The sequence below is a fragment of the Doryrhamphus excisus genome, chromosome 6, assembly GCF_030265055.1.
Source record: "Doryrhamphus excisus isolate RoL2022-K1 chromosome 6, RoL_Dexc_1.0, whole genome shotgun sequence".
Taxonomy (NCBI): Eukaryota; Metazoa; Chordata; class Actinopteri; order Syngnathiformes; family Syngnathidae; genus Doryrhamphus; species Doryrhamphus excisus.
In genome coordinates, this window is record NC_080471.1 from 22,573,736 (window position 1) to 22,590,342 (window position 16,607).

General features: G+C 40.1%; 1 protein-coding gene across 10 annotated transcripts in view; it reads left to right on the top strand.

The window, feature by feature from the left end:
* Window positions 1-1,311: 1,311 nt before the first annotated feature.
* Window positions 1,312-16,607, top strand: part of LOC131131273 (serine/threonine-protein kinase BRSK2-like) — a 217,397-nt gene continuing 202,101 nt past the window's right edge. The window contains exons 1-2 of one of the 10 annotated variants that reach the window (XM_058075838.1): window positions 1,312-2,589; window positions 4,951-5,056. Coding sequence is in view for 9 of the 10 variants with exons in the window: in XM_058075834.1 (XP_057931817.1) it covers window positions 14,802-14,895 (94 nt within the window). In the remaining variant the exon portion in view is untranslated. Of the gene's footprint in view, window positions 2,590-4,950; window positions 5,057-14,210; window positions 14,896-16,607 lie in introns of those variants that run through there. The other 9 variants (XM_058075834.1, XM_058075835.1, XM_058075837.1 and 6 more) reach the window with 9 other exon arrangements.

Below are 16,607 nucleotides of genomic sequence, written 5' to 3' on the forward strand. Positions count from 1 at the left end.
TCTGCTTATGATTGATAACATCCCAGCTGGAGCCCCTTTATTAGCCACCCACAGCCAGAATAAGCAGGGCAGTAATGTACCAATCAACAGCAATTACACACTGATAAGCCCAGGGAGAGCTCCACTGAGTACAGCAACAAAAGTAGCATCGGTCGTGTTTTAGTGTCAGATGAAAGCCTGCGTGACTATACGTACATTTACATATGTTATAAAAAAATAGGACACATTCATTGTTTTGCCTGCAGTCAGTCCGCTTATTATGATCAGAGGTAATACAAGTTTCCTGCAGGTCATGATTAGGCGTTAATTGAAGCCACCGTGGAGCAGATTGCATCAGCATCCGTGGTGTTGTTGAAAGTATGAGCAGCAGTGAAAGTGCAGCATGTTAAATAGTTTCTGGCTTGTCCGACGTCATGATAGGAGATACTTTTTCATCAAGTGTTTTTCATCATATGTTAGACATTGAAAATTAGCTGGTACAGTATTTGATATCTGGAGTTCAACCCACATTAGCCGAAATCCAGAGCATGTACCGGTAGATTACAATATTGAACTTTTTGACCATTTGTTGATATAATGAATTTCCAGGGGCTGCACGGTGAACGAGTGGTTAGCGCGTAGACCTCACAGCTAGGCGGTTCAATTCCACCCTCGGCCATCTCTGTGTGGCGTTTGCATGTTTTCCCCGTGCATGCACTCTGGTTTCCTCCCACATTCCAAAAACATGCTAGGTTAATTGGCGACTCCAAATTGTCCATAGGTATGAATGTGAGTGTGAATGGTTTGACCCATTTTCTGCATGTAAAACATAATTTTGTTGTAAAAATATACCCTTGTGAGGATAAGCGGTAGAAAATGAATGAATGAATGTTATATAAATAATTGAGGGTGATTGTGTATTGTGATTGTGGATTTGCATGATTTTCTATGGGAAAACCTGCCTTGGTTAGAGTCTGTTTTGGTTTGAGTTGGACCGGATTAATGATGCTAACCAAGTCGCCACTGTAAAACTTTTCCAGGCTACCAAGGAAACCAGATCTAATGCATGCCTGTTCTTATGCTAGCATTAGTTGTGTATATTGGTTGTTCTATGGTAAAATATTAGAACCAAGTGTGTCACAAAGACATTAAGAAATATGTTTGATGCCCCTGGTTGCCTAGCAAACTTTTGTTTCATTCTGTGAACTTGCAGTAATTATTTTTTTTGTGGCATATTTTGTTTTTGATCCTGCAGAGTGATGTGATTTCAGTATTTTTAATTTTTTGCATAGGCTGCACGGCATTCGAGTGGTTAGCGTGCAGACCTCATAGCTAGGAGACCCGACTTCAATCCCACCCTTGGGCATCTCTGTGTGGAGTTTGCATGTTCTCACCGTGCATGCGTGAGTTTTCTCAGAGGACTCTGGTTTCCTCCCACATTCCAAAAACATGCTAGGTTAATTAGCAACTCCAAATTGTCCATAGGTATAAATGTGAGTGTGAATGGTTGTTTGTCCATTTTTTTTAGGGATGCTTGATATGTGTAACATGACGTATCCCCTGTGGTGGAACGAACACATATGTGCTCTATAATGCATTTTTGAATCTAATTTTTCAACATGTATATTAGGATAATAGCTTTTAAATTGTCCATATGTGTGAATATGAAATAATTATTATTTTTTTCTTTCTGTGATTGACTGGCGACCAGTTCAGGTGTCGTCCACTGAAATAGGTTCCAGCTCAACGGTGACCCAAATGAGGAGGATTGTTATAGAAAGCGGATGGATGGGTTCAGTGAAACATTCCTTTACATATTGCAGGAAAAACAGTGAGTCCGGGGACCTTAACACCTGTGACCGATATGAGAGCGGTGTGTGCGTGAAGGGTAAGGTTAATTGAAGTTGTTAGAGTGAAAATGATTCCCTCTGGGGGGAAATATCTGGTGAGGGGTGGGTTCAGTAGTGGGTGACGAGAGAAGAGAAGGTGAGGTAGCTAGGAGGATGGAGAGGGGGGGTCAAAGGGATTGCCCCTCTCCGCTATAACTGGGAGGCAGTGATACATGAGCACGGACAAGCAAATGATTCATCTAAAGGTCAGGTGTGTCCCCCACTCCCCCCAACCCCCCTACCCCCGACCCCCATCAGCAGTTTTTTTTTTTTTTTCTGAATGTGAGCAAACTGCATCTCAGTCATGTGGACTTCCCCCTCTTCTCTCATTCTCACTTTCATTTCACAGATGACAGCTTGGCTCGCTGTATAGTCCGACAGATGCCAAGGCGGGGTGGCCTGACCGACGGTTTTAACTCCAATCAGCTTTTATTGCTCTCCTGAGGAACACACAGGCCTTTGCCAGCGTGACATTTCAGGGAGACGGCGCAGGAAGCTCACATGCATCATGTGTTATTGTATCAGTGTATGTGTGTGTGTGTGTGTGTGTGTGTTCATTAAGGCGGTGGCCGATATCGAAGAAGGCGGACAGTCATTACGTCCCATGCCTGCTGAGGGGCCAACTGCTGGCTTCAATCAACTTTGTGTGTGGGCGTACGAGACAAAAAGAGACACACCGCCGCCCCGGTGGGGATGGAGACGTAACGCGAAGGCAAGGCAGGTAATGCATCTGCCGCTGTCACTTGCACACGACAGTCTGAGCCGCCCCTGCTTCGCCCACGTCTGTCGCCTCCTTCCTATTTTCCATCCATCTCTTTTCCAGGCCCCCTCGCCTCCCTTGTCCCTCCTCCGCGTCCGTCCATCCCCCCCCTCTGTGAGACACAGACAAAAACCGCTGGTGAAAATGATTACAATGACTAAATTTAGAGTGGTTGTTGGTCGGCTATTCCAATGCCGTTGGTGCCATAGCAGCAGCCTTGCAGATGGAATCGATGTTCCTCCAGAGTCTTCCTAAATGTCACCGTGCTAATTGCAGAACCTGTCGGGAACGTTACCTGAAGCTAGAACGTGGGTGGGTGGGATGATGCACAAGGGAACAAGTTTTCAGGATCGCATCACTCCAATATTCTCCCGTATTCTAAATAAATCAGCAGCGATGTGAAGCCCACCAGAGCACCCACTGTGGCGCAGCGCAATAGGAAATGATCTACTGTCACTTATTGGCTTCAAAAATAATTCAAATAATGTTTGTTCGTCTAGCTATGCTGGAGACATATAGCAACAGGTAGAACAATTAAACGTTCCACCACAGATGGTGTATAATTAGCACGTAATTCATTACGGCGCAATACACAAGTATGAGTTCTGTTTCTGCTACAAGCGGAACAAATCAGAACCGGGCCGAGGGGCGAGGCAAACGGCCGGGCCTTTTAAACCCAAATAATGAAGCACATGATAACATCATTTTGCAACATAAACATGTTTGCAACAGCTTACAAGTTTACAAGCTTCAGTACCACGGAGAGCGACTGTCATTTTGAAGTATAAAAACCCAAGAGAACAAAAACATTAGGCTACATGGTCACTAATAATAAAACAACACAAATTCAAAGCAGGCTGCATGGCGGATGAGTGGTTAGTGCGCAGGCCTCACAGCCAGGAGACCCGAGTTCAATTCTACCCTCGGCCATCTCTGTGTGGAATTTGCATGTTCTCCCCGTGGGTTTTCTCTAAAAGTTAAAAATATAGATTTTGTATCAATACAGCTGCGTTGGTATCAGCCTCCTTGATGGATAAGAATCACTCATAAATCACCCAGCGTCTTTGATTACCTTTAAAAGCTCTATACAAATAAAATGTATTATTTTTATTATTGGGCTGCACGGCGGGTGAGTGGTTAGCACGCAGACCTCACAGCTAGGAGACCCGAGTTCAATTCCACCCTCGGCCATCTCTGTGTGGAGTTTGCATGTTCTCCCCGTGGGTTTTCCCTGGGTACTCCGGTTTCCTCCCACATTCCAAAAACATGCTAGGTTAATCGGCAACTCCAAATTGTCCATAGGTATGAATGTGAGTGTGAATGGTTGTTTGTCTATATGTGCCCTGTGATTGGCTGGCCACCAGTCATGTACCCCGCCTCTCGCCCGAAGACAGCCGTGATAGGCTCCAGCACCCCTGCGACCCTTGTGAGGATAAGCGGTAGAAAATGAATGAATTAATGAAATTCAAAGCAGTTCAGAACCACGGATAGCGACAACATAATTTTGACACACATCTATTTTCTTTTCGTCTTATCCTCATTGGGGTCATGGAGGTTCGCTCAGATGGACTGGTCGCCAGCCAATCACAGGGCACATATAGACAAACAATCAACAGTAGGTTATTATTCACTGATTATTTTATCAACAATCTGGATGTCACTTATGTTTCCACAGGAAATTAAATAGCTTGGCAACAAAAATGGCAGCCCCCTAACATTTTGGTAGAATGACAAAGCACAAGCCTTGTTCATTCACTTCCAAAGAAAAATCAGAAACCCAGAGAAGCCAGCAGTCATGTGATGAAAGCATGTGTGTGTATCGGATAATTAATTAGTTAGGAACTCACTGAACTTGAACCTGACCCCCAGGCTTACGATAGAAACATTAATGGGGGACGTTAGAATCCCCGTCTCACATTTAGTTACTGCTGGTTGCATGCAGATGATGACACCTTTCTCATGCATGTCTTCACACATTTACTGTACATGGGTTCGTTCTCATACAAATCTGCTGTTCATGCACTGTAAAAAAAAAATCCAAGTTGACTCAACTTAAAAAAAATTGTAACCTTGCTGCCTTGAAATTTTGATTAAATCGAGCAAATCATTTCAGGTAATTTCAACTCACAACAAAGTTTCTCCAATTTAGAAGATCAAATTCAAGTGACTTATTGCTTTGTTTTGGGAACTTTATTAGGTCAAATAAATATTTTTGTTGGGGGACCTGTAACCCATGTCATGCCACCACCCTAAATGAGGAGCAGTCATATGACTTGGTCAGCTGACGTGAGGTCCCCTCCTGATTCGCTGTCTGTGCTGCAGGGAAGCACTAAAGGAGCCAGCAGGTGTAGGCAATCAGTGGCTCCTGCTGTGGCTGATCAACAAGCGGCACCCTTTTGAAATCAAACCTAAAGAAAGCAACTTTGCGGTAAGCTTTTCCATTTCACCGGCCACGTTTGCGGCCGCTACATGTGTTGGTGTATATGTCTCAACTGCTAACCTATGGTAATGGTAATGGTAATGGTAATGGTTTTATTTCATTTGAACATGCATCTGATTACAATTGAATGCATCATATAATCAGTTCCCAGTTCCACATGTCCAAAAGGAGTAGGAAGAAGCAAAGCTTATTAAATCCTACCCCTCCATCTGGTACTTTTATAATCAGTAAGTGTTACATTTGTTCACTTCCTGCTTTCATAATATAGTTTAAGGTTTTGATTATTAATTTTAAATTAAACTAAAGTAAAATTAAACTAATTTAATTTAAAGTAAACTAAAGTAAAATTTAACTAAAGTAAAATTTAACTAAAGTAAAATTTAACTAAAGTAAAATTTAACTAAAGTAAAATTTAACTAAAGTAAAATTTAACTAAAGTAAAATTAACCTAATTTAATTTAAATTAAACTAAAGTAAAAATTAAACTAAAGTAAAAATTAAACTAAGGTAAAATTAAACTAATTTAATTTAAAGTAAACTAAAGTAAATTAACTAAAGTAAAATTAACCTAATTTAATTTAAATTAAACTAAAGTAAAATTAAACTAAAGTAAAATTAAACTAAAGTAAAAATTAAACTAAGGTAAAATTAAACTAATTTAATTTAAAGTAAACTAAAGTAAAATAAACTAAAGTAAAATTAAACTAAAGCAAGCTCAAGTAAAATTTAACTAATTTAAAGTAAAGTAAATTAAATTAAATTAGTTTAGTCACATACCAAAGTAGGAGGTGATATGAGCATCCAATGACATAATGGGTACCATAGTAACGTTATTGCATCCAACTCTGTATTTGTGGTGATAAGTTTGTGCATATGGTTCATGTTTTCCTATAAAGTGAGTTGAGTCGATAAGACAGCGAGCACATAGAACTGGACCCCAAAGAGTAAAGCCAGTATAGTGACATTGCCGGAAGCATTTTATCTGCCGAGAGACCAAGGCATGCATTAGAATCAGTGTGAGTCATTTTCAAAGGTAGCCGGTCGGTGGATGACCGACTCCGAGTTAAAGGTCATCCCTTTTGGTAGCTGCACCTGGAGACAAAATGTTGTGATAAAATTGTCATGTTATTTATATACTTTATACATCCCAGTGCTTATATAATATATGTAAATCCTAATAAAATGCTTTGTTTTGATTAGTATTAGTCACCTTGCAACAGTCATCCATTTTGCCGGAGAATGCCGGAGCCTATCCCAGCTGTCTTCAGGACTGATTTCCAACCAATCCCAGGGCACATGTAGTATAACCAGTCATTTTAATTACATCTAAATATAGTTGTTTGTACCACACTAGCATTTTATCCCCCGGTGATTAGTGAGGCATGCAATTAACCACCCTAATTACTCAATGCCATCGTCGAGCCATCTCTGATTACTGCATTTGCATTGTTTCACGCTGTATGATATATTTCAGGGAATGTTTGCGTGTGCACTGTTGCATCCAACAGCATCAGATGAGGCAGAACAGCATCATTATTATTATTATAAATAATAATAAATATTATATTATAATATAATAATTATAATATAATTATAAAAATTATAATACAATAATATAATTGTAATTATAAAATAATATATTTTAATTATAATAAAATATATGTATATATATATATTTTACACACAATATATATACGTATATATTACACATGAAAATATATACACGTATATATTTTTTTACACATCAAATATATATACGTATATATATTTTTCACACAAAAATATATATATATACGTGTATATATTTTTTTCACACAAAAATATATATATGTGTATATATTTTTTTCCACACAAAAAATATATATACGTGTGTATAATTTTTTCACACAAAATATATACATGTGTATATATTTTTTCACACACAAAAATATACGTGTTTTTTTTCACACACAGAAATATACACGTGTATTTTTTTTTCTCACACAAAAATATACACGTGTATTTTTTTTTCTCACACAAAAATATACACGTGTATTTTTTTTTCTCACACAAAAATATACACGTGTATTTTTTTTTCTCACACAAAAATATACACGTGTATTTTTTTTTCTCACACAAATATACACGTGTATTTTTTTTTCTCACACAAAAATATACACGTGTATATATTTTTTTCTCACACAAAATATACACGTGTATATATATTTTTTTCACACACAAAATATACACGTGTATATATATTTTTTTCACACACAAATACACACGTGTAGATACGTATATTTTTTTCACACACAAATACACACGTGTAGATACGTATATTTTTTTCTCACACAAATACACACGTGTAGATACGTATATTTTTTTCTCACACAAAAATACACACGTGTAGATACGTATATTTTTTTCTCACACAAAAATACACACGTGTAGATACGTATATTTTTTTCTCACACAAAATATACACGTGTGTGTATATTTTTTTCACACACAAAAAATATACACGTGTGTGTATATTTTTTTCACACACAAAAAATATACACCTGTGTGTATATTTTTTTCACACACAAAAAATATACACCTGTGTATATTTTTTACAGGGGCTGCCAAAGCAAAGCTTTTCTCTGCAGCTAACGGGTCTATCTTTTTTCTATTTTACATACTCGTGTCTGTTAACAGTCGGAGTCAGGCTGTGTAAAACACACGCAAAGTGGGTCAGATGAGAGCCGAGGACATTTCATCATCTCAGTGGAACTGTGGGAGCCAACGCTATGCTTGTTATGCTAGCAACATTTGGGTAAAATCATGCAATGGGGCATGTTCCCAGATTTTATTATTAGACCATTAGTGTTATGGATGTACAGTATCTGCCTTCACAGGAAGGTTGTAAACCAGCAGGTGGCGCTGTTGTGCTAAGTGGCTGGTGCTATTCTGTCTTCATAGTATCTTCCAACCATGGCTGCTCTCTAGGGAATTGTTAGTGCAGAGAGATGCACTCATTTGGATGCAGTGGTGGTGAATCAGGTGTATTATCGTCCGCTGCCTTTATCATTATTCTCAGACATGTGTCCTCTGGTGTCAGGATAATAAAGACACTTTATACACATGTGCATATAATTATATTTTCTTGCTAGTATTAGACTGTATGTAATGTATATTTGCATATTCCTACATGTGAAAGATATACCATTAGAGATTTGACCTATACTACATGCTATGTTACTTTTGAAGGAGTGTCTTGTATTGTTCGGAGAGGTCAAACTAGACTTTCGTTCATTTTTCATCCCCCCCTCCAGTTGTGTAAATGTTTGCAGATGAACAGTGATAGCCTCCACTGTACGGATGACACACAGATTCATCAAGCGCATCCTGCTGGCCAAAGCTCTAACCGCCAACAGCTTGCAGCTTTTAGCTAACTGGTCCATTTTGTAGAGTTTGTGGGCATCTGTTCCTTCTGGATAGATGTACAGTATTGTGGTACTACGGTGTATCGCGGATGCGTGGGTATTTGGACTGAACGCTTCTGCTTACTGTCTATACAAATAAGGTTAATTGGTGACTGACCCTAGGTATGAATGGATGTAGTATGTTGGTTGGCGATAGATCCCAGATCAGCTGGGATACATTTAATTTATTTCAGTACATTTAAAGTAGGTTTAATTTGATTTACTAAAATAATTTAAGTAGAATCTACTCAAAATAGTTGAGTTTTATAATTTATTCGACTATTCTTATTAGTTTTATTAGTCACTTATTTTCATAGGTTGGCTGTTCCTGTGACTTATACTCCAGAGAGACTTATAAATAAAAGAAACTGTTTATGTTACATAAACATTGGACACATTTTCTGTTCATGTTTATTTTTTGTGTAGCTAATAACCATTGTTAGCATATCTTACACCTATTCAGCCTGTATTTTTTAAAAAAAATTCATGTTAGAACTTGCCTTCCAAGAGGACGTAATGTAAAATAAATTACCCACAAAAAATGCGACTTATACTCCAGTGCGACATGTATGTTTTTTTTTTCGTACCTAATTATGCATTTTTGGACTTGAGCGACTTATATTCCAGAAAATACGGTATTAGTTCGGTCAACATAATCAAAATATCTAATCAAAGTTTCGAGTTTGTGCAACCACATGCAATAATAAAATTATGTTATTTTATATATATATTTTTTAGTTTAAGAAAATTTTAAATTTAATTTTAAAAAGTTTAAGAAAATCGGAATTTACGGTAACTATGAAATCACAGCTGTGAAATTACGGTAAATTACTGTAGCGACATTCATTCATTCATTCATTCATTTTCTACCGCTTATCCTCAGAAGGTTCAAGGGGGGTGCTGGAGCCTATCCCAGCTGTCTTCGGGCGAGAGGCTGGGTACATGTTTTTGGAATGTGGGAGGAAACCGGAGTACGGAAGTATGGAAACGCCACATAGAGATGCCCGAGAGGGGGAATCAAACCCGAGTCTCTTAGCTGAGTGGTAGTGGTAACCACTCGTCCGCCACCATTCATTCATTTTCTACGAAGGTTGCGAGGGGTGCTGGAGCCTATCCCCTGTCTTCGGGCGAGAGTCGGGGTACACCCTGGACTGGTGGCCAGCCAATCACAGGGCACATATAGTCAAACAACCATTCACACTCTCATTCATACCTATGGACAATTTGGAGTCGCTAATTAACCTAGCATGTTTTTGGAATGTGGGAGGAAACCGGAGTACCTGGAGAAAACCCATGCATGCACGGGGAGAACATGCAAACGAGGGTGGAATTGAACTTGGGTCTTCTAGCTGTGAGGCCTGCATGCTAACCACTCATCCACTGTGCATGAAAGTTTTATACAGTATTACTAACACCAGTACTCTAAGGTTGCTGAAATTTTTTTTTCAAAAAAAGTTGGTAAACATAACAATGTTTTAAAAAATACCAACAACTGTCCAAAGTTAAAACAAACTACTAACTGATGGGAATATTTACTACATTTACAAAAGCAAACAGATGATAAAATAATGAGTAATTGTGCTGCGTATACAGCAATGTTTAGTCATCGAGGGCGGTGCTATTAGTATGCACAAACACACGCAGGCTGCCGGCTGTTGGAACCTGCAATTATGGAAATTGCTGTTTTGACTGTTGGTTAAATTGGTTTTATCTGCACTCGCTAATCGATAATCTTACCTTGATGAGTACTCTCACAAACAGTTAGAAATTACAATTTGTGTTTGTCTTTCTCATTGAATATTATATTGCGCAAAAAATATAAATAATACATTTTTTACAAGGCTCGCGCAGACTCCCAGGCACAGGCAAGGACGGCTTCTGGTTGATTTATTTGCAGAGGTGGGCAAGGAGCGGCGTAGGGAAGCAGGGAGGTACAGACGAGGTGATTAAAAACTCAGGCTACAGATGTTCTTGGAGTACTTCAAAGTCGTATTCCTGCCAGCGTCGGCGGTGCCAGCGCCAGGCGTGATGCATTATTGAGACGGTGCCCACCTGCCTGCACCTGGCGCTGACATCACATGCCCAAGTCCGCCTGCTATCATGCAGTCACCTGGTCGCCGCTTTGGGGTCACACCTCCCATCACAAGCTGCGGCGCCCGGTGTGAAGAAATGACACACGGAGGAGCTCAAAGGTGCTGAATTGAGGCACATGTGCTTGTGAGCTTTATTCATGAGACGTGAAAAGGAAGGAAGTGTTCTTGTTGTGCATTGCAATGTTTCCTTCTCTCCTTGCATCCTGCTTGTATTATACAGTATGTGTACGGTGCTGTGCAAAATACAAAGAATGCGAGCAGTACAAGGGTCACCACAAAAGCTGCAGACAGGACAGTAGTGGGCGTGTCATATCAAGGAATTGTGCAAAAAGTCGTATCGTTCCGATACCAAGTAAATACAAAATATAAACCCTTAACAGTTGAAATATGAAATATGAAATATGTGATTCGGAATGCTTAAATGTGACCCATTATGCTTTCAACTCTTTTGTATTGTGTTGTGCACTCCTATAGAGCAGCTACACACAATATCTTCCAGAATCTGCACCTATTCCAGCTGTATTTACTGTATTTACTGTTTGTGCTGGGCTGCACGGTGGTCGAGTGGTTAGCGTGCAGACCTCACAGCTAGGAGACCCGAGTTCAATTCCACCCTCGGCCATCTCTGTGTGGAGTTTGCACGTTCTCCCCGTGCATGCGTGGATTTTCTCCGGGTACTCCGGTTTCCTCCCACATTCCAAAAACATGCTAGGTTAATTAGCGACTCCAAATTGTCCATAGGTATGAATGTGAGTGTGAATGGTTGTTTGACTATATGTGCCCTGTGATTGGCTGGCCACCAGTCCAGGGTGTACCCCGCCTCTCGCCCGAAGACAGCTGGGATAGGCTCCAGCAGGATAAGCGGTAGAAAAAAAATGGTCGGTTTTAATTCCCGCCTCCAACCACACCCACTCTGCTGTGATTGGTCACATGCCCTAGTGCTTCCTAACTACGAACGAACCCCACTTTCTAATATAGTGGACATATGCATTGATAATAAATGAATAAAGTCTTTGGAGAGCTAATTGAAAAGTGTTTATGAGCTACTGGCAGCTCATGATCTACTGGTTGGAGACCCGTGACTTACTGTGTATGAACTCAGTGTCCACCTTGCCTGCCCGAGGAGGAGAACTCATTGTTGGACACACTTTGTCAGGAGCTCAGAAACTGAACGACATTAATGCACCTTTCTCGACAAGAGTGCACTGGCTTCAGCGACAGTTTGGCGGATATTTCATATTCATTTCCACAAAAAGTCCCGTGAGAAATGCTGTTGATATTCAAAGAAATAATATTAATATTATATGTTTCCCTTGTGGGGAATCATCAAATACAATAACTTCTGCCTGAGCTTGTTTAGTAAACAGAGAAGCAGATTGGCTGAGGGCAGAGAGTGTATCGTGCCTACAGCCGCGCCCATATAAGGAAGCCCATTCTTTTGTGACATCACAAAGGAAGAGTTTTGCAACGCCCTCTAAAACTAAGTGTTTTGAGTCATCCCAAACTTCTTTCAGGGCTCGCATCCAAATGTGCAAACCTCATTATCTGAAACTTTTGGCATGGTTTAACACGAGAATACAACATTCTAATTACATTTATAGTTCAGAAAAGTGGAAAATAGCGTAATAATTCCGCTTTAATTAGACATTATAATAGACTGTACATGGGCTTCAGTGTATACATTTGTTTCAATAACCCATTTGGAACGTCCTTAACTTTGAGGTATCCTTCCTTGCGTTCTTGATGCAATACTTCCTATTTGATATTTCAGACGCCCCTTCAACTTTGTACTGTTTAAGTAGATTTAGAGGTCAAGTCGAGCACGAGCGTGTGAAAGAAGCAGCGTGTGCGTCTCCCGCTTGCGTCCCCTGACATCTGTGCTCTCCAAGGGTGCGACGAACAGACAGAGGCCAGAGCCACAGTCACAGGTCTCAGACCAGTCGGGTGTGAAATGAATTGGAAGTCCAACACCCCCAAGCCCCCCCTCCATGTGTGTTTGGATAGGTGATACAAAGAAGAGCAGAGGGAGTGGACAATGACAGAAGCAGGGAGAAGAAACTATCCCAGTAGAAGTCCTTCCATAAGTAGAGTACATATAAATATTTATGCACACTTATGACAGCTGAAACATGTTGGTGTTTTGCTTCAGTAGTTAAAATTACTATGATTTTTCCCCCCTCAAGGCTGGATTATCAATTGCAAAACAAACTCAAAGCCTAGAAACGCTTTCTAATAACCCTAAGAATGTTCCAGAATTTTGCATTTGTAGTGGAGAGTGGAAAAATAGCATCCTATTAGGTATTTTTTCACTGCAATTACCCAACATTGCAAATAAACAATAAGTTTATTTGGCTACCACAAAAATATATATAAATACAATTCAACAGGAAAGGTTTTTTTTTATCATACAAAGTGCAAAAGCATAATTTCTAATTTCATCCTAGTGATTTCATCCTGTTGAGTACAGTGTAATATTTTGAATATGGTAGCTGACTAGGAAAAACACGCAGCAAGGACCAATCGCTTCAAATACAGAAATGATCCAAAAACACACTGATATCATAAAGCCGATCCGATGGAAAAATACTGCAAATGAAAAATACTGAAATACCTGCAACAAGTGAGTCTGCTGACAAACATAAGAAATCAGAATCAGAAATCGTTTTAATTGTTTTAGGTGTGAACATATTCATACTAGGAACTTGTTTTGGTGAAGGAGGTGCAGATATATCTATTAAAAATGAAAATACAAAATATACAGTGTATATATATATATATATATATATATATATATATATATATATATATATATATATATATATATATATATATATATATATATATATTAAGACAACCAGAGGCTGGTTTGAAAATATGTCAATTCATTTGTTGTGGGTAATTATTTTGGCAATTTTGCACCCTTTTCTGCATTAATTCATTCATTTTCTACTGCTTATCCTCAAGAGCTAGGAGACCCGTGTTCGATTCCACCCTCGGCCATCTGTGTGTGGAGTTTGCATGTTCTCCCCGTGCATGCGTGCGTTTTCTCCGGGTACTCCGGTTTCCTCCCACATTCCAAAAACATGCTAGGTTAATTAGCGACTCCAAATTGTTTATTATATTATGAATGTGAGTGTGAATGGTTGTCTGTTTATATGTGTCCTGTGATTGGCTGGCGACCAGTCCAGGGTGTACCCCGCCTCTCGCCCGAAGACAGCTGGGATAGCCTCCAGCACCCCTGCAACCCTCATGAGGAAAAAGCGGTAGAAAATGAATGAATGAAACTTTCAATTCAGGCTGCACGGTAGACAAGTGGTTAGCACGCAGACCTCACAGCTAGGAGACCAGGGTTCAATACCACCCTCGGCCATCTCTGTGTGGAGTTTGCATGTGGGTTTTTTCCGGGTACTCCGGTTTCCTCCCACATTCCAAAAACATGCTAGGTTAATTAGCGACTCCAAATTGTCCATAGGTATGAATGTGAGTGTGAATGGTTGTTTGTCTATATGTGCCCTGTGATTGGCTGGCGACCAGTCCAGGGTGTACCCTGGACTTCTTGCCCGAAGACAGCTGGGATAGACTCCAGCACCCCCGCGACCCTTGTGAGGATAAGCGGTAGAAAATGAATGAATAATTTTTTGCACTAGTTATATTGTGTTTGCGTGTTTACTACCACCTCAGTTCATGTCAAAGAGAATATTAAGTACAATATTTTCTATATTATATAATTTCCAAAAAGAACTGACCATATCAGTGAGGCTTTAAAACCAGAGTGAATACTGACAATATTGACTTCAAACTGTACAAATTTGTCCAGCAACAAGAAAGTAGGCGGTAGCTACAGGTCCGCTCCCTTTGGTTGGCTGCCATCGCTGTCAGTCATCCCTCTAACGCCTCCGCAGCGGCACCTCCCACAGTCGCTCTCCGCGGCGGCGCAGCTCGCACACGGACCGACAATGCTCTGAAGGCGCTGGAGGCTTGGCTGCGGTGATTGGAGAGAAAGGGACAACCTCGTCCTCCTCAAACACCGAGTGAGGTTGGGGGGAAAGGAAGAAGAGAAAGCCGTGGAGTTTTTGTGTGTGTGTGTGTGTTTAAAAAAAAAAAAAAAAAAAAAAGAAATACCTTAAAGCGACTCGGGAGTGTTTTCATCGTCAGCGCTTCGTTATAGAAAGTAACTGATTCCCTGCAACATTCGTCATGTCATCGTCCGGTAAAGACAACAGCGGAGCCCCGCATGCCAATTACGTGGGACCGTACCGTTTGGAGAAGACGCTGGGCAAAGGACAGACAGGTTAGCGGTTACCTCTTCTTCGTTTCATGACAGCAGCGCGTCATTAAAGTGTTAAGCGGCTCCTTGTGCTTTTGCTGTTTCTTCCACGGAGCGTCTGACATAATCATTGTTCACGCAGTGGGACAGCGGAGGAGGGGGTTGCTGTGGATTTAGGTGACGGCTGCATCGGCTTGTGTGGAATAAACTTTTTTTTTTTTTTTTGGGTCCTTCCCCTTGTTGGTGTTGGTGCGTGTTCAGGTTCGAGCACCAGTGCCTTTAATCCCTATTTGCCTGATGCATTGATCTATTCTTAGTCCGCAGGCAGACAAGCAGGGAAGTCAGGCAGTTCTTCTCAAGGCTCTGGCTGCGTGACGTGGGTTTTCCTTTCCTCCTCGTCTCCACCTTTTGACAGGTGCTGGGAAATAAATATGTCTTCATTTATCCTTGGGTGCTCTAGTGGTCTCACATATCTCAGTATTGACTGCAATGACACTGCAGTTTATTGTTGACACTCCACCATATTCCACTCCAGGTGATGTTAGGTTCTGGAAAGTGGGCAATCGTGGATGAGTCCTACCGTGTACATCAGGGGTCTCAAACTCAATTTACGTGGGGATCACTGGAGCTAGGGTCTGGGCAAGACTGGGCCGCATCAGGTTTTCCAAAAAAAAAAAACAAAACGCATTTATTCATTCATTTTTACCGCTTTTTTTATAGACAAACAACCATTCACACTCACATTCATAGCTATGGACAATTTGGAGTCGCAAATTAACCTAGCATGTTTTTTTTTTTTTTTGGAATGTGGGAGCAGAAAACCCACGCATGCACGGGGAGAACATGCAAACTCCACACAGAGATGGCCGAGGGTGGAATTGAACCCTGGTCTCCTAGCTGTGAGGTCTGCACGCTAACCACTTGACCGCCGTGCAGCCCAACGTATTTATTAAAAACGGAAAAATATACAAACTTTTTCAGTGCTTTGGTTCCGATTTTCTACAAGAAAAGCTCTGATAAAACATTCCGCTGTTCTCAAATATCTTAATTTTTATTTTTCTGCACAAAATAAGATAAAAAATAAATAAACAAATCAATCAGTAATAAATAAATATAATAATAATAATAATAAAACGGCAAATAATAAAAAATTAGACAAATTATTTTTTTCAGATTAAAATGAACAAAGCATTATTAGAGCCCTGTAGACATGACAAAACACGACTATAGTCACATTTATACTCTTTTTATTTACAACATATTGCGCAACTGCAGGGTCTTGAGACACATGCTAACTCGCAAAACTAGAGAGCTAGCGATTTAAACGGTAGCCTTCAAGTTATTTCCTTTAAACTTAAATAGCCAAAAAATTACCACTTCCACACATATAGGGAGGATAACTATTAACAGTTATTTAACCTTTAAGATGAACATCAAACGTAATAATTTTTTCTGGGTACATGATACCATACAGCATCCATATCAAACTTGCGCCCGCGGGCTGCATGTTTGAGACCCCTGGTGTACACGAAAGGAGACGGAAGCAAACACCGATGCAGTTCTTGTGACCCTTTTAAAAAAAAAAAGCCGGTGTTTCTGCTGAGAGATTTTCCTCCCATCTGGTGTCTAAAACGCATCGAACAGGCGTTACATCTCCTACCTGGCCCAGCCGGTCATGCTGAGCGACCGTGTAAGCGTGTAAATTGCTTTTTCTCGGTCAGTGTTTTTCTTTTAAA